The 18,648-nt window shown below is 36.4% G+C and overlaps 1 protein-coding gene across 5 annotated transcripts in view; it reads left to right on the top strand.

Moving 5' to 3' along the window:
* setbp1 (SET binding protein 1) overlaps positions 1-12,980 on the top strand; it is a 101,071-nt gene extending 88,091 nt beyond the window's left edge. For all 5 annotated transcript variants that reach the window (XM_088629584.1, XM_088629580.1, XM_088629581.1 and 2 more), the window contains one exon: positions 8,234-12,980. In XM_088629584.1, the coding sequence (XP_088485710.1) occupies positions 8,234-8,784 (551 nt within the window). In that variant the 3' untranslated portion in view covers positions 8,785-12,980. The remainder of the gene's footprint in view (positions 1-8,233) is intronic.
* The last annotated feature ends 5,668 nt before the right edge of the window (positions 12,981-18,648 follow it).

The raw sequence follows: 18,648 nt of genomic DNA, 5'->3' as shown, positions 1-18,648 counted from the left end.
TATCATAAAAAAAATCTGTGGCGACAGTAAAAAAAAAAAGTACTGTTTCATCAGCAAAGGATTTCCTAGCTGAGGTAATGCATTCTTCAGATGAATGATGGCAAAGTGGTGCGTATGGGCATGGAGTAAAAGGAACTGAGAGTCTAAGGGTCCTAGCTGTGATTAGTGATTATAATGGAGTAGAATTACAAGTCATTACAGCTGACCTTTTCATGAGTGGTTTTAGTAGTTCCTTGGTGTTCTTCCTCACTTCAGTTACTGCTGTTCTCCAAAAGAAGATCTTCTAGGAAAATGGAGTGTACTGCATGAAGGTATAATGTGACTGTGTACTCAATGCTCGGCATTTGTAGTCCCTTCCTGCATCTCTATGCTATGATGGGAGCTGCAGCTTATAAACAGCTGGGAAGATCCTTGCTTCATAAGATATTTTTATCAGTGTCAAATACTTGTTCTGCCATTCTCTTGTAGATGAGCATCCCTAAGGCTAGGAGAACATAAGCAGTGCTACATGTAATTTACTACAAATTTGTTTAAGTGTGAATTTTAAGGGTTTCATTTCGGTAGTTTAACAGTCACAAAACAGTTTTGTCATTCTTCCTATTCTAGATTTAATACTGTTTTCATGTTTTTTTTAAATAAGCAAAGTATTTTAGGTACAAAAACTTAAGAAAACAGCATGTTCAATAATTCGGGAAATTGACCGGGATTAAAAAAAAAACTTCCAACAATTTGAAACATATAGATATTTTTACACTTGGCAAATAAGTTCACTTTTTTCACAGAGTAAAGTAAACATTGCATAATTTGGTTTTAAAATATATTTGGTATTTGACTTAGTGAATTTTTTATATTTATCTTTTACCCTTGTAGACAAAAAGTACTATAACTGAGTTGTTGGAAAGAAAAAGTGTTTGGAAAAGGACTACAGAGACTGCTGTGGATACATGAATCTTTTATTTAACAAGTAAACACCTGACCACACACAAGCAAAATATTTTGGCACAGCTTGCTTTCAGCTATATAATTACACTTAGATGCGTGTACAGTGTGCAATTTAAATACAGCAGAGAGAGTGGGAACTTGTAAGAACAGTCCTTTTCATTAGAGCTATTGGCTCCCAAACTAAAAAACTATTCATGAAGCACTGATTCTTAACTGTAGCATTGACTGGTTTCCTAACAGTCATATAGAAAAACAGTTGGTTGCCATGGTTTATATTAAACATTAGGAGACCTCCCCCTGAACTAAATTACTGTTTGTTTTCTTAGATGCAAATATTTAAGGAGCCCATACTAAAGTGTTTTTAGTAGATGTCTCATTTTTTGTAATCCTTTTTGGAGTCCCACAAAATTCAATGTCATTAACCCATATGAAGTGTGTAAAAATGCATGACTTGATTGAGAATAGCATTAATTCTGGTGGGATGATTTGTGGCTTCTTTGGAGCAGAGGAATGGCTTGTTTCTTGTAATAAAAGTGCAGGATGGATATCATTTTAGTCTTAGTTTGATAGAACCCATCCATTCTACCAACATGTCATCCATATTATCTGAGTTGTGTAATGCAGAGAAAGATAGCAGAAATAATATGGATAACTTGAATGAAGAGAAAAACTAAATTAAACATTAGTGCATCATTCACATAGTTCTGAAAAATTCAAAAGTCAAAGAAACTAATCTTTTTAGAAAAGTTCTATCCATAATAGGAAACTCACAAAACAACAAAATTAATGGCAGTTGGCAGTGTGCTAAGTTACATTATAAGGATGTGGCCTGGGCTTGAATTTACAGTGCAGTTTACTTCTCAAAAATTAATTTCACTTGATATTTTTTCAAATAAAATACAAGAGGAAAACAAGAACATTACAGTATATCAATAACATTATACACCAATGCTCATTGTATGAAATCCTCTAAAATAGGCCTTTTTAAATAGGGTCACTACAACAGAAACTCCTGAAACAAGGCTTTGGGCACTGGCCCTATGAGTCCTAGCATTTGGAAGCCCCACATGAATAATCTCAGGATAAACCCGAATCCAGAGATGCCATTGAAGAGCCTTCCAACACTGTGCCAACAACTTTTTAGTTGCAGTTAATCCAGCCATTTCAGTCCCAGGGGACATATACAGTATACAGACAAAACGAGACTCATTTCAAGAACATAACCGCTTTTGGACATTCCCAAAACTTGCATAAAAAGCTGTTCATAGTGGCCCTGGGCAGAGTGTACATAGGGGACTAGGAACAAGGTTACAATGGAACAATGTAAAGGGTTCCTTTCATCTGACCCTGTAGTCAAACAGATTATTTGTTGAGTTCATGAGAACCTCTTCCCTCTAGGGGGCATCATAAGAATGAATTGCAGAGCGGAGTCGGAAACATAAAAAGAAGCCTGGAAGGAGCCTGGAAGCTTGTATTGAGATTTTGAATCCTGGTACATGCCAAAGTCATGCTCATTGAAAGTGATGTAAATCTCTTTGTCACTCCAATTTGAAAAATGGATAGGAGTACTGCTTTTAAGGAGTTTATGGAGTAATATTTGAAATGTTTTTTCCCATTTTATTTCCATTAAATATGATTTGAAAATTATAGTCCATTAAACGTTCACCTTATGCTTTGTTTTTGCAAGAGGCTGATGATTTTTAATGATTAGATATGATCAAAACAACTACTCTATGCTATGACCATGCTGTGTTCCCAATATAGGTTTAACAGCAGAAATGTTTCCTTTACCCTATAATGTCTAAAATCTTTTTTTTCTGATAGGTATTGCAGCCCACAAATTTCTATTTAAAAATAATTGGAATTTATGTGGTCTGAAAATGGTCATAGTATGATATTTCATAATTGTTCTTTCAAATAATAGTAGAGAGAAGAAATCCTGTTTGACAGATTAGCATTGTCTTTTCTGAGAGAATGTTTTGATCGATGTTGGAAAAAAATGGTTTAGGCAGGTTTATGTCTTCTTCATGGATTCATGGAAATGGTGTGCATTGTCTTTTACATATGTCAGCTGTACCTACAGTATGCTAAGTATGAAAAACATAGGGTTGTACTGAGCTCTTCACCACTAAAGGCTCAGCTCTAGTTTCTCCCTAATGTACAGTAGGCACTTAGGATAGAGATATTTGAAAATAATTATTTGTGTGATTTGGGGTGAAACAAATCAATAGGACTCAAGAGCTCTGTTGAGAATATAAAGGAGATTTTTATTGATGAGTGTTCCCTGCATTTGTACACAAAGTGGTGAAGGTTGCTAAAGAAAAAGAGCTCTGAATTTGCCACTGTGTACAACTGATCCCACACAAAATTTTAAGATCTTTCTGACAATGTGAATTTGGTTTAACTATTTCATAGAATTCCTTTTACAATGTCATTCATGCCAGAAGAGATTTGCTAAATGTCCTTTGACAGGATGTTAAGATCACAATGTTGTACAAGAGCTTAGTTTGGTGCTATAGATTATGTAAGCAATAATAGCTGCCATGAAGTTGTTCATTTACTGTACTTTTCCCACAGTATGCAAAGAAATACATTTTTGACAGAATCAAGGGTTCACAATACAAAATTGTTAGTTCAAGTGGAGGTCTTTTATCTTTTTTTATTCAAGTAAAAATAATTGACAGTGAAAGTGAATAAACTGTATTATGAGTTACAAAATCAAATTGCTCAATATTTATATTTTACAATAACTTCCTATAGAGAAGAATATTCATGGAGGTCATTTGAGAATAGTTGTGTCATAATAATCAATTGAAAGCGATCCATTTCTTCAAAATATGTATAACACAAGAGAAACTGCGTTATAAACATAGGAATGTTTATCCTTTGATGCCCGATGTACCTTTTGACCTCCTAGTTTTGGCAAATCAGATTTTCTAAAGGTTTTTCATTATTTAAGCATCATTTAGATTTTGACCCATCTTGACTATGTGAACTGTCAAATCCAGTACTCACTGGCAGCTGGATGAGCTCCTCAGATCAATAAGTTACCAGCAGCTAAATGGTCAAGATGGATTGAATGGCTTCCTCTCATTTGTAACCTTTCTTAGATTCTTATGTTTCCATTTGTATGGAGAAAGTAGCTCTGGGAAACAAAAGACTTCCATCAACTACTCCATTTGTCACCCCCAGGAGTTCTCAGTCTTGATGCAATCAAAGCTCGGTTCTGGGGTATTCAAGTATCATCCTCAATAACATGTGTCATTTGACTTAGTGACACCCAAGCAATCATTAGATTAGATTTCATTTAATTTGTTGGGAGATCTCCCTGCAAAAAAACAACAACAATAAAAATAAAAATGGATACCTCATTTATCTCTAGTTCTCTAGCCAAGGATTTTTAAAGAGTGTGGCATTTGTGTGAGTGTGAAAAAATGTTTTTATACTGTACATGACAACATTTTTTTCAAGAGTTTTTAATAGTTGGTAATATTCACGTTCATAAGGCTATAGCTTAGGATTTGGTCAATAAGAAGGAAATGGGCGTTTGCTTTGTTATTTCTGAACTGAGCTAAGAATTTGTATTTAGCCCCAAAACTGTTACTGCAGGATTTGGTGTTCAAAACAACCTTAAGTTTACAGCCTTTCTTATTTTTCTTCTTACCGCCCAGGCAAGAATATTTGGGGAATACCGTACATCACAGCTACTTCTTAATTTATCATTTTTGAAAGTGCTGACTTTTGGGTTTGTCACAAATCAAAGGTATTCTAATATCCACCTTCTTTATGCTGGTAATTTATTGCTTGTTTTATTTGACGCTTTTTATTTTTGCCTAGTAAGTTCAATTCATCTCAGTTTTGTTTGTTTTCTGGGAAAACTGCCCAAACTTAATGTGATAAAGGGGAGAAGGGTGTTCTCTAAGGATAGGTGTACTCAGGATAGATTTCAGAGGTGGAATACATTTTCTGGCACCTATCCTAGGGCAACGCTAAGGCTGTCTGAACTCATTCCACATGAGGCCGGTAGAAATACAATTTCTTTTTTGGACTGGGCTGGGTTCCAAAACTCAGAATTCTGAAGTGGAAAGGCAGTAAATTAATTACCTATAGTTCTTAGTCCTGCAGTTTATTGCATGAATTTACAGGCCCTTATATGCAAGGCTTGCAGGAGAACACTGATTACATTCAAATGGTAACTGATAAGATGGATTGGTTCATATTTGTTTAATTATGTATATTGATGCTATTATCTTTCAGGTGTAAATAGACCTTGTGTTTTTGTTTACAAGTGGATATTTCCAAATCATTTAAGACTGTAATGAGTTTCAAAGCCTTTCTTTGTCTTTTTTAAAATTGCATCAGTTTTTAAATGTTTGTATGGTATAGACTCAGATCTCATGTAAATAATTTCTAAGGTATAATTTATTCTACACATACTTTAGAACTAAGAAAGTTTGTAAATGTGGATAGTCCTTAAGTCTAATTTTTCTTAAGGTGAAGTAAATGAATCCCTTAGTATCTGAGTAAACAAAAGCATAGGTTGAATTCAGTTTCTGTCAATTTATTTGTTATAATCACCGTCTTAATTCGTAGTTTATCTTGGTGACAAACTTTCGTCTAGATATTTATGATGATTTATGATTATGTGATTTTAGTCTATATATTCATTCTTAATGGAAATATTATATTAAACATTTTAATACTCGCAGAGCACCCTTGTTAGCCTACATAAATAAAAAAAATCTGATGGAGTGGAATGTTACTTGTGTTTTTCAGTGAAAGTACGTGATGGTAGCTCTGCTAAATACTATAAAACATGGGCACAGGAAATCAACATTATGTCTAGAATTCATATCAAATTAATGGTTGTAAGAGGAACAGTATGGCTCTGCTTTCTTGTTCTGTGCCAGTTTGTAAATTTAAAGAGATCTTTACATGGAAATTGCTTTTGTTGTGCTCAAAAGAGTAGATATCTGTACTCCAGATGTTTGGAAATAAGTCACTGTAACAACATGACTGAAGGAGACATTTCTGTGGATTTCCTGCCATTACAGAAGAGGTCTTTGTTCTCCCTTATGTGAAATGAAATCTACAAGCTTGTTACAGCTGTGTTTTCTTCTCGCCTTTAACTGAGGGGTTGTATTCTGCCTCAACCCTTCAATAGTAATTAAGCGACCAAGGAATGAGAGGCTGGAACCCTATTACAATGGTTAATTATTGTCATTCACCTGCCAGTATTTCAAAATAAAACTCTTTAAAACGCATATCCTTGGACAATTTCTGTAAGATATCTTTTGATTTTAGAGCTTCATAGGAAGTTTATGGCATATAAAAATATGCCTCATAGATCACATGGATGAGCAGCAATATTGGAGTATACAGCAATTTTGACCAAAGACTAGATATAGGTTTTTAAGACATTGGTCACATGGTTTGACATCTATATTAAAATATTAAACCACTCTCTGTGAAATTAGGTGGCACTCAAATTTAATTTATGTTCAATTTCTATGCATTTCAATGTATGGCATTATTTATCTGTACTACAGTATTGTAGACTCATATTTTGTCCACAGCTTTGGAATGGCATTAAACATGGTATTTGAACTCTCCGTAAAGTCTAACTGCAAAATTACCTTCGAGTCCTAGTTTCAATATTTTGTATTTTAACCTGTGACTTCAGTTGAAGGTTATATAACTAATAACTCCTATTGTAATTGTGTTTTATTGTTCTCCCATGGTGTTCAGTACTTGTAGATTCCATGCCATGGATGAAGCCATGATTTTAGAGGGTAATTTTAGGTTGGTGCAGAACAAAAATGAAGATCATATGATTTATGATTTAGTGGTGATGTCGAGTTTATCAGGAAGTTTGGACAACTTTTAAAAGCCTGCTTCTCTGAAGACACTTGTGGTAGAGGTATGAACTATAGGCCATGAAGTACCTTTCTGCCCTAGATTTAGAAGTGTTCAAGAAATCAGTAAATCACAGTGTTTGGCAGCCATGTTGGATTTTGTCAAAAATATCCACTCATGAGGAATAACAACAACCAAGAATTAAATATTTGAGTCCTGAGTCATAGTAAGAGCTGGCTAAGGACCAACCTCCTGGCCATAGACTGAGGAGTTAGCCAAAAGTAGCTGCAAAGGTAGAGATGGGATGTCGGAGTTATACAAAAGACGGATAAAGGACATATGTATGGTTTTTGTTTTCAACAACATTGCTGCATGGATAGGTCACATGATTTCACAGCAAATTTGATTGCCTTTTCTAAAACCATTATGTGGCAAGTAATAATAATAATAATTGCTTACACAACAATAATTACTCCACTCAAAGCGCTTTACATGTAATGGGGACTCTCCTCCACCACCACCAATGTGTAGCATCCACCTGGATGATGCGACGGCAGCCATAGTGCGCCAGAACGCTCACCACACATCAGCTATCAGTGGGGAGGAGAGCAGAGTAATGTAGCCAATTCATAGAGGGGGAGTATTAGGAGGCCATGATTGGTAAGGGCCAATTGGAAATTTGGCCAGGACACCGGGGTTACACCCCTACTCTTTTCGAGAAGCGCCCTGGGATTTTTTTTTAATGACCACAGAGAGTCAGGACCTCGGTTTTACGTCTCATCCGAAGGACGGCGCCTGTTTACAGTATAGTGTCCCCATCACTATACTGGGGCATTAGGACCCACATGGACCACAGGGTGAGCACCCCCTGCTGGCCCCACTAACACCTCTTCCAGCAGCAACCTAGTTTTTCCCAGGAGGTCTCCCATCCAGGTACTGACCAGGCTCACACCTGCTTAGCTTCAGTGGGTTGCCAGTTGTGAGTTGCAGTGTGATATGGCTGCTGTTATAGTTTTTTGCAAATTTGGACTAGCTGTAATATTTGTGGGGCCTGTTTGCAAAAGAACTGAAACAAATGTTTGTGAGCATTGTTTTGTTTAAAAATAACAGTGTTGTGCATAGTTACTGTATTTAAGTAAAGTTGACAAAAATGTACTTTTCTTATTGCAGTTTGTTTAATTGTTGTCTCAGTTTAGAACTTGCATTCTCTTTGCTACTATACAGTATATAGTCTCTGTATGTAATACACTGCAGTGGTTGTGCTTTTAAAGCATAAAATAAGTGTGTAATAATACAAACCAATATGAAACTCCTGGTTTCCCAGAACAATAAAAAAATAAAAGAGGAATGAAAACCTGGAGCTCTGTTAGGTTTTAACTTAGCCATCATTTCCTTTCTGATGCAAGTTACCAATTTTTTCTCTTTTCTCTGTTAGATAATAGCCCACCCTTGAAGAAGAGGTTTAAACGGAAAGAGATTGAGGAGATACAGTGTGAAGTGCGCAAGATGTGTACCTTTTCCAAAATCCTTTCCACTAAGAAGAACCTAGACCACGTCAACAAAATCCTGAAGGCAAAACGGCTCCAGCGACAGGCGAAGACCGGAAACAACATTGTGAAGAGGAGGAGGGGAAGACCCAGAAAGCAGCCTGTCCTGTTGGATGATGAATCCTTGGGTCAAATGCCTGTGCTGGAGAAATGCATTGATCTTCCTGGTAAGAGAAGCCTGCGCACGAACGTTGTGCCTGAGACTCTGGAGTTTGCCAAGCAAGATTCCATCATGGACGCGATTGAGTCTGTGGTCCACATGGCAAGGGTGCAGCCCAAGAGCGGAAAGCGCTGGCACCAGAGCCAGGAGGACGTCCGAGTCAAGCGGCCACGACGGTGTCGAGGAATGGAGAAAGACGAGGTTGTAGTCCCAGGGAGAAAGCTTGGCAGCTCCGCCCTTTCATCGACCAGTTTTTCAACCGTACAATCTGCGCAATGAATCCTCCTTGCACTTTAGCCTTTGTTTTTTTCTATATTCAAGTATTATGGGCATTCTTGGAGGATTCCAAAGGAGAACTTGGTCAGTTCTGCAGGATACACCTGTCAACACGTAACAGGAAATACATTGCATCTCTGCTGCAGTTGGCTTTTACTTTCTTTGGTCTACTGAAGACACTACCATGGTGTATTGGACTCCTGCAAAATCCTGCCCCACTCATACTATATCTTAACTTTGTCTCCTAACTCTGGCTCTGCCACATCTAACCAGCAAGTATATAAACAATGATTCATTAGCTTATACTGTGCAGCTTCAGTTATTTTGCCTTGGATTACTAATTTTGTTAAAGCACAGTGCATTTATTGCAATGACAACACATTGACCGATCTTTGTTTTCATTGAACTCTGTCCCCCTGTTCTGAATTGATTTTTTTTCTGAACTGGTGGGAGGATGGCAATACTTTGGAATAATAAGACCTAATGAATGCTGTCATGCCAGCTTCGTTACTCAAGAGGTCTGACTGTACATAGGAACATTTTCTTCTTACAATACATGCCTTTTCGCTGTACAGTGTGTTTCAGAAAGTATTTTTGACTTACTGGCTTAAAAAGTAGTGAAGTGTGTTGTACCCTGGAACATGAAAGTTGGGTATTATTTTTAACCAAAAATAGAGATGGGTGTGACTTGAGACATGTTTGCTTTCAGATAAAAGGATCCAGATTCATTATTTATATGAAGTGGGTACGTCACATACATAGTAGTTAAAAAATAAGAACAGAGCAACCAAAATATTCCCTGTCATTCAAATACCAGTCAAGTAATTATTTTAACATGGTGTTAAAACTGTTGTCTTTTACAAAGTCAGTTGCTTTCGGCTGTCAATAAAATCAATTTAATTTATAATTCTATTTATAAAATCAGCACTTAAATCCTTAATTAAGCCTTAAAATGTATAATGTTCCTGTTAAAATCTGGTATGGAATACCGTGTAGTAGCACTGGACTTACAAATGTGTTGTATCAGTTCTTTCTGCATACATTTTTTCAAAAGTCTTTCATTCATTCATTTGGTATATATTTAGTTGTGCATGGAAAAAATGCAAAGGAGATGAAAAACTGTTGATGCCAGAAGTTATTTCAACTTCTGAATCCGGAAGAAGCAAAACTAGGGTTAACTTTAAGAATTAACCTTTAAGGAGTTATAAAGTTAACCTATCAAGTATCGTAATAAGATACAAAAAGTATTTGACATAAGATATACTGTTTGGTTCATAGTTGGAACAAAATTAATTGAAATTAACAGTGATATTAATGTTGTTACATAGGACCCCATGCAAAACCCAAGCCTTAAAGGTGCAAGATATACAGTATATACTTCCATTAATTTCAGAATGCATATTGTTTAGAGATGATTGTGTCCAAATTACCAGAAGAATTACAGTAAACTTTTGTAAGTGTAGTTACCAGAAAGTTTTCAAGTATAGTAACCAAAGTTTGTCTGCTATTTGTGTTGTAAGGCTGGGGGTTAAAAGATGATTTGCGGTCTCTGTGACACCCAATATACCAGGGCAAAATGGCAATAATAAAAGAACAAGTGAAAAAGCACTGTTTACTAGAAACGAACAGAAAGAGAAGCTGTTTGGAAATATGGTATCCGTCATGTTTTGCATATCTAGTTTCTGCCGTGAAAGCTGGCAAATTACTCTTGTTTAGGGAAACATTCATTATGAACTTAGGTCAGTATTGTGTTGATGTGTCCAGTGGCCACATATGGAAAGTAACAATCAACAGAAATTTTGTATAGTTCATGACATTAAGTTAATGCATTCCCTTATAGGCTCTGTAGTTTTTGGGAAACAGTAGTACTGTAGTCTGAAAGCAGTTGTTGATGTGCCTTATGTGTGTTTCCCAAGGCATAAAATTATCTGCGCAGATTATACAAGCAAGGGAGAAGTTATCCTATACTCAGAATTTTTATTCCAACTCAGTGTGCCTGAAAAACATTGATTTAAGACAGTAGTCCTTTTATATAGCTTAATATGAAACCTTAATTTTGTTTTTGTACTGTTGACAGCTATAAGATGGAAAGTCTTGTAAATCATTTCAATGGATCACAAAAGTGATTTTTTTAGTGTGGATTCTAGTTCTCCTATCCAGCATTACACAGGGGCCCTGGTCAATGGTGCACAGCCTCATTCCTTCGGGGCAGCAGCAGTCCGACAGGATTTGTGGTTTAATGGCCCACATTTTAAGAGCTGGGAAAAAGGCAAAACTGATCTGAATAAGTTAATATTTCAATTAGGCAGCAAAGAGCTCAGGTGGAACAGCATTCAGAAGACCCTGCAGCCCTCCAGGACTGCAGCTGCAAACCTCTGCCCCCATACCTTTGCTTCCTCCCATGATTGTATTAATCCCTAGGCTGTGTCTTGTGTGGCGTCCCCACTTCTTCTATGTGCTATGCATCAGGTTATATGAGTACGCTGCTGGTGGATTGTGACTTTGCAACAAACTGTTGAATTGATCTGTAAATTCAGCTTTCTGTTTTGGGTCCACCCTTTCACAAAGATAAATAAGTGGTCTTATTTAATTTCAAGAAAACAATAAATGTAAAAAAAAATTATAATGAATAATAATAATTTGCAACGTGTGCAAAAAGTGACTATCATTGCAACTATTACTGCAAAGGGTCAGAAAGTCCTTTCTTGCAGTAGAGCCTTAATCTGAAGTTTAATTAATCTAGAAGTCGATTGTAAATAGTGTAATTAAACTGGATCTGACTGCATGAATGCAAACTGTGTTTTACAGAAACGTGGGTCTGCATAATGGTTCCTGTCAAGGTGTCCAGCTATAGCTCCAGCAGGATACAGCCTAAAATGAGCTGAGCACTGCTGAGACTAAAGTTGAATTGTGTAGTTTCGTAGCCAATAATAAACAAGCTAGCAGCTATTTCTTCTGTCAGTTGTACAAATGCAAGGCTTGTAGACCTACATGGGTTTGGACTGATTCATTCTGAGACATTGCCAAAAAAAGACTAAAATATTTCCATTACAAAACCATGTCAAAGTATTTTATATCAAACCACTCTAACTGGGTTTCATGGTTCATTTCTGAAAGAAGCTAAATTTGAATGTTCTACTCTAACCAAAATGTAAAAATCACAACCATTAAAGCATTACTATTATTTGTGGCAGTACAAGACACTCTTGGTACAGAGACAGCAGAGATAGTTAGTCATTAAGCCAGCATAAAAAAGGATTTCTCTGAAAAAAAAAGTAATTTTATGTTGCTGTGTGAAGCCTGAAATACCAGATACCTGTACTCTACCAGCCGAAATACCGGTGCCTTCTAAAGCTTAAAAGTGTTTTTGTTACCTGGTTCTTAAGCTTCAAAAAGAAAATGGAAAGATAAACCAGACTGTACATATGTGATGAATATGTCTTGAACTGCTTTACCTTGTATTATGAAGGCAATTGGCACTACACAGAGCTGAAGTCTTACCTGACTGTGAAACACTAAAGTGAAAATGTAAGAATATCAGAATTACTGCTCATGTTAACACAGGTTGCATATACATCAAAGTGTTTTTAAGTTTTTAAACAATGCTGTTGTTTCAGACATAAAGTGCAAATGAAGTATTGAGAAAAATAAATGTAACAATGTACATTACAGGAGCACAATTGGAGCTCTGACTGTGCTGGCATATTTTAGTTTGTATACATAGTGTTTTTTAACCTCTTTTTAATAGAGTGGATTTTTTTTTCTTTTTTGCATGTTCTACTTGATTGTATGTATACATATTTTAGACAAGGGGAAAGTTATTTGTATTTTAATTAAATTCGGAGGAAAAACTTGTACATTGTTTGATATGTTTTTTTGTAATGGATTTTTAATTCATGAAGCATTTTTGTACATTGTATGGATATTAAAACTGCAAATATTTGGCATATATATATAGGTATATATTGGGTAAAAATTGCATACGTATATATTTATATATATATGCTGGCATGCTTTTGGTCATGTTTGTTCATGATCTAGTTGTTTTTTTTCCTTTTTTTTCTTAAAGAAAAGCTCATTCTTTTGCTGCCATTTCCTGGTTAGCAGTATAGAGCACTTAAAAATAAAATAAAGTTGACCTTGTTCATATGTTATTCATTGTGTGAAAATAATAAATGAGTTTATTGAAAGCCTCAAAAGTGTTATAGTCTTCTTGTCTCTGCCTTGTCAGATTAACACAATAGTGGTGCACTGACAAAAAACACTTCTTTGACAAAACATAGCCCTTTTAAGTACTGTGTTAATTCAAGTGCATTTGTCCTGGATCATTCAGATGGATCATAGCTTTGGGAACGTCTCACCAGCATCCAAACCAGCAGACATTATTTGAACTGAAGATTGATCATTTAAGGCTCTTTTCATTACATCTGTTTTCTTATTTAATAATGTTTCAGCAATCCCTGTATGTGGAATGTGAGTACAAAGTGGTACTTTATGAATCACATGCAATGTTATTAAATTAATCAGTTGATGCCATTATCCAACACGGCTTGCAGTTAATGAACTGTGAAATAGAATACAACAAAAGTGTAATAAAGAGTTGTATGACGACCTAAAGGTGGGGTACAACAAAGTGGGTCTTCGATAGATGCCGGAAGGTTGTTGTATATACTCACACTTCAAGAGAATGAGCAGCTGTGTGGCCAGCAGAATAAGATTGGAAAAAATAAATGTAGAACTAAAGATGGGTAGAGTGAAGGGGGTGGTAAGATCAAGGATACGTTTTTTTATTTGAAATATCTGCCATTTTGACAACTTTATTCAGCAAATTTTCTAAATTGAATGTGTATCTCAAGATTCCTTATACTTATATAGCACTTTTCTGGACAATCCACTCAAACCCCTTTACAGGTTATGAAGACTGCCCTCCACCACCAATGTGCAGCCCCATCTGGATGATGCAATGGCAGTCATAGTGCACCACTACACTCACCATACACCAGCTATCCGGTGGGGAGAAGAACAGAATGATGATTCAGAGATGGGGAATTATTAGGAGGCCATGATTGGTAAGGGCCAATGGGAAATTTCATCAGGACGCCAGGGTTACACTTCTCGAGAAATGCAGTGGAATTTTTAATGACCATAGAAAGTCAAGACCTTGGTTTTGTCTCATCTGCAGGACAGCACCTTTTTACAGTGTCCCTGTCAATATACTGGGGCATTAGGGCCCACTCAGACCGCAGGGCAAGCACCCCCTGCTGAACCCACTAACACCTCTTCCAGCAGCAACTTTAGTTTTTCCCAGGAGGTCTCTCATCCAGGTATTGACCAGGCTCACACCTGCTGAGCTTCAGTGGGTTGTCAGTTGTGAGTTGGAGGGTGATATAGCTTTAGAATATTTTTTCTGTTGTGGACACCTGGTGGGTATCCCAAGTTTATAGTTTATATTTTTTCTTAGATCCCATTTTAAATTGTTTATAATTTAATGGAAAGAAGCTACAAAGTTACATTTTTCTCTGTTATTTAAAATTTTAAAACACATATAATGAACATTATAATCAACATCTGCATTGATCTAATTTTGAATTAGATCATAGAAATGACATAAATCAATATTACATTCTAATAGATTGTACTGTTCATACCTATTTCTTTTCATTGGAAAAATGCAAAGAATGTGATGCCAGATATTGTCTTTTTTGGGACAGAGAGATTATAAAGCTAATGTCTCTTTTTTCATTTCATTTCTGATCATATGTACAGCTGTTTGCAGTCCCTAATCTGACAGGATCAATATTCAGTGCACAGAGATGGAGGCACTCTAGTTTAAATGGGTTTCAGATAATGTAGATCAAAACCTCAACTGTATTAAGTTAGCTAAGCAGAGAAAGAAAATTGAATGCAGATGTTGGAAAATGCAAACAATGGTTCATGGTACTGTTAAGTGGCAAACTGAGGGAAAATTTTGCTCATCAGATCTCCTCTTTCCTACATTCATTGACTTTGTAGCCTCTATGCTGTTCTAATACTGAATACCCCTCATAAAAAGAATGTTTCTAGCATTAGAGTATGTACTACATTCCATGACAAGTGAGAGGCAGGGTGAAAAGCTGAACGCTATAGACGTTTGCCATTCTGTAGAATCATGTTGCCATGGCAGCTGAGTGAACTGCCCATATGCCTCCGAGCAGGGGCTCTGCAGATATCTTTTCACTGTTTACCTCGTTGCTTGCTAGAAACAAGCAGCTCAATTACCTCATGTGAGTGCAGACAAAACAACATGGTTCAGTGCCGTACAGTGCAGGTTTAAAAGTATTGAGACAAGTGTCCCTGTTCAAGAAATGGATAGTTCCAGAGATCATGTATTTTGACACATGTGCCAGTCCAGAGGTACATTATGTAAAGGCAATTTGTAATCTGACATAGGCAGTTCTGGCTGGAATGATATATGGATCAGCACTGACAGTGATTCAATGTGGAGTGGTAATTGGTTGCCATGCATACAATACTGTAAATACTTTTCAGTTCCTGGTATCTACCATGGGGAATACAGTACGGAAGAGGAAGACCATTGGACATGGAAAAAAGCAGGCTGATAGGCAAATTCTGAATTCTTTATAACAGACACTTATAAAGTGATGGGGAAAAAAAACAGAACTTCAGTGCTCATTACTGATACTATTTTTATGTTACATTGCCCTGGTATGAGTGCCCCTTATATTGTGTGCAGAATCTTTAATGTTTTTCAAACAATCACAGATAGATTACACAGTATTTTTATAGAATAGAAGAATAGAAATCAAATTAAACAGCACATGAAGTTTAGATCAAATTGTAGACCTACATCAAAACGGATTTCTATTTCATAAACAGGAATGACTTAAGCTGAAATTGTTTGCCAAACATCATTCCAGTTTAACAAAAACAGCAAGATGTTTTTCCACATAACATTTATTGAATACTGTGGAGGGATGCACTCCTCATGTCTGCTCTTCAGAGTTTCATTTCACCCAAGCTCTTAACTATCCGCAGACCAACATAGCACCTTTGACAAAACAGCTCCTTTCATGTGGCTTTCTTATATTCTATGGCTGGCATTGCCACCTTGCAGTGCTGGAGCCTTGGGTTCAATTCCTAGGGGTGCTATTTCTAACTATTATTCCTTAAATTGCAAACATGCAGCACTCAGTGACTCCTCTTGCAAGCTCCCAAAATATCACAGTGGTTCCTGTTGCATAGCAAGCTAAGTGTACCTCTGATGTTTAGACATTACAGTTTTTGTCAATGGCTTAAAGGCAGTTCGTGAAACAGCACTGACATTGTCAAAACAGTGAACAGATATCCTCTATTTCAGTTTGCAAAATAACACATAATCATTGCAAAATTCCCTATACTGTATATCTAACACAAAGCTCAAAATCCAATAAGTCTAAGAAACAGTACAACTGTGTTGGTAAATGGGAAGCTCTCTTTCTCAGTGTTTAGACAGTGCCATACAAAATATGAAGTGTCAACATCAATATTACCCTAAGAGCATGTTCCTCTACCTTAGAGTCCAACTGAAAATGGATATCATTGAAAGTGTAATTACTGTTTCAATAGTTTTTATGTAAATAAGGCCGTTCCCACACAATATAACAAATAAAAATTATATATTTAACCTAACAAATCCTAACAGTATTCATTCAATAAAATTAAACCAATGCTTATACATTAAGTAAAACAATGCAATGCTGTAAATATGGTTACAGTGCATGAATCCAGAAAATCAACAAAAACAAATGGTTCAACTAAATGAAAACCAAATGAACGTGTTTGAGAAAGAGAAGCGAATGATCAACTGTACACATGTCACTGGGCATTCAGTCTCTCCTTATGGTTAGCCTACAGATTTTATCCACATTGTACCTTATGGATTCTGTTTCAATGCAACAAGGGTAAAAGTGTCTTGTTTGTCACACCTATTCCCTGCAATAATCTTCTGCAATTACCCACAGCTTAATGTCTCCAAAGACATAATCACAAGGCCTGTGGCAGTAAACCTTCTACCTCTAGGAGAATAGAACTCCTCAATGAGGTTGAGGAATGGAGAACAGGGTGGTAGGAATTCCATGCCCATGTGTTGGGGTGTAGCAAACCTTTTCTTGAATGAAAGAGTGGTGAGAGCTGACATTGTCCCACACCACTACATAATTTGGCAAGTCACCCTTCAACAGCTGTATCTCATCAACAGCTACAAGACTGCTGTATAGAGCATCCAAAGAAACTAACCACTTATAGATGACCTGTGTTGTAGGGCCCTATGGTGGGAAAGTGGGCGATGACACCAACACCTGATATGGCAGCTAACATGGTTATACTATCCCCACAATGTCCTGGATCTGTATCTAATAAGGTTCTTGGTACATCACCATTGTCAAGCCATGAGTTATTTCATTAGAGATATCTGTATGCGTTCATCTTTGCCTTCCTCTTACCTTCCTTCTCGCCATCCCCTGTACTACCACCATGCATTTGGACCCTTCTTCTTCTTACAGCTACTTGTTCCTGCTCCATCTTTCAGCAACACTAACCCAATTTCAGCAACACTAACTGGTGACCTAATATATACAGTATGTGCTTACGTATTGAAGACATTTGAGTAAGCTACTGTTCATTTTCATTCCATGCTGAAAGGCAAAGAAAAGAAACACAACGTTAATTATTTAGGACTTTCAGCATAGATAGAATTTGATAATAATATAAAACACAAGTTATGACAGATTATTATAGAAGCTTCAATCCATAAGTGGCTTACTCATGACCGATACTGGAATTAGACTACTAATGTGATTCATAACCTTTACCCACAAATTGCATTAAGGAAGATGTGTGGGTGAATAATCTACATTTCACCATCTGCAAATGACCTGAAAGACATTGGAGCAGTCTGGGAATTTACTATACAACTACAAATATTTACTGCCTCCTGTAATGGTTTCCTAACAGACTTGAATATTGTAAGTATGCATGATATATGGTACAAAGCTAGGACACCGTGCAGCTGTGGGAGTTTTAAGAGCAATGGGTATAAGGTCCATATACGGGCAACACTAATTGTAGTGCTCTTCGGCGAGGTTCCTTTTACACTTAACACACTCCAGTACAATTAGCTTCCCAAAGCATTACCATGAAGTGTGGACGAAAAAAGTATTTTAATTAAACTCCTGAGAGCTACTTAACCCCGTCTGTTTCTAAATTAGGCAAAAAAATTCATGTTAAAATTAATACTCTGTTTAACTCTACACACATTTCAATAAAGAATGGCACACTTTATATGTCACTTTATACCAATTATTTTTAATAAAATAGATTTGTAGTTTTTAAAAAGAATTGTCATTTTTAATGAATTTTTTTCAACTATTTAAATGTAATTTGTGGAGGTATATGCCTCATCAGCCGAACAGCTACAGCTGTTTCTGTCACTATGTAAAAAGTGTTACATTGCCATTATTTTCCATACCAAATCATGTACATGTATAACAAATTTTAATCTAAAAAAAAGCTAATGATATGTAAAACATATGTAAAATTGTCATGTAAAATAATTTGTGAAATACATGGTTGAGCGGAAGCTGGAGATTATTCCAGCGTACAACGGGTGCAAGGCAGGATACATCCTGGACAAGATGCCATTCCATCACAGGGCAAACAGACATGCACACCAGGAACAATTCTTCTAGAAGCCAATTAATTTACCAGGATGTCTTTGGATTGAGAAGGGAAACTGAAGCACCTGGAAGAAACCCGACAAAAGGAAAAACATACAAACTCCAAACAGATAGCACCCCAGGTCCAGGATTTAAGTTTCTCTTGTTCAGAAAT

The sequence above is a fragment of the Lepisosteus platostomus genome, chromosome 4 (genome assembly GCF_059453375.1).
Source record: "Lepisosteus platostomus isolate fLepPlt1 chromosome 4, fLepPlt1.hap1, whole genome shotgun sequence".
In the NCBI taxonomy this organism is placed as follows: domain Eukaryota; kingdom Metazoa; phylum Chordata; class Actinopteri; order Semionotiformes; family Lepisosteidae; genus Lepisosteus; species Lepisosteus platostomus.
The sequence above is the reverse complement of the archived record's forward strand: the minus strand, read 5'-3'. Positions and strand labels throughout refer to the sequence as shown.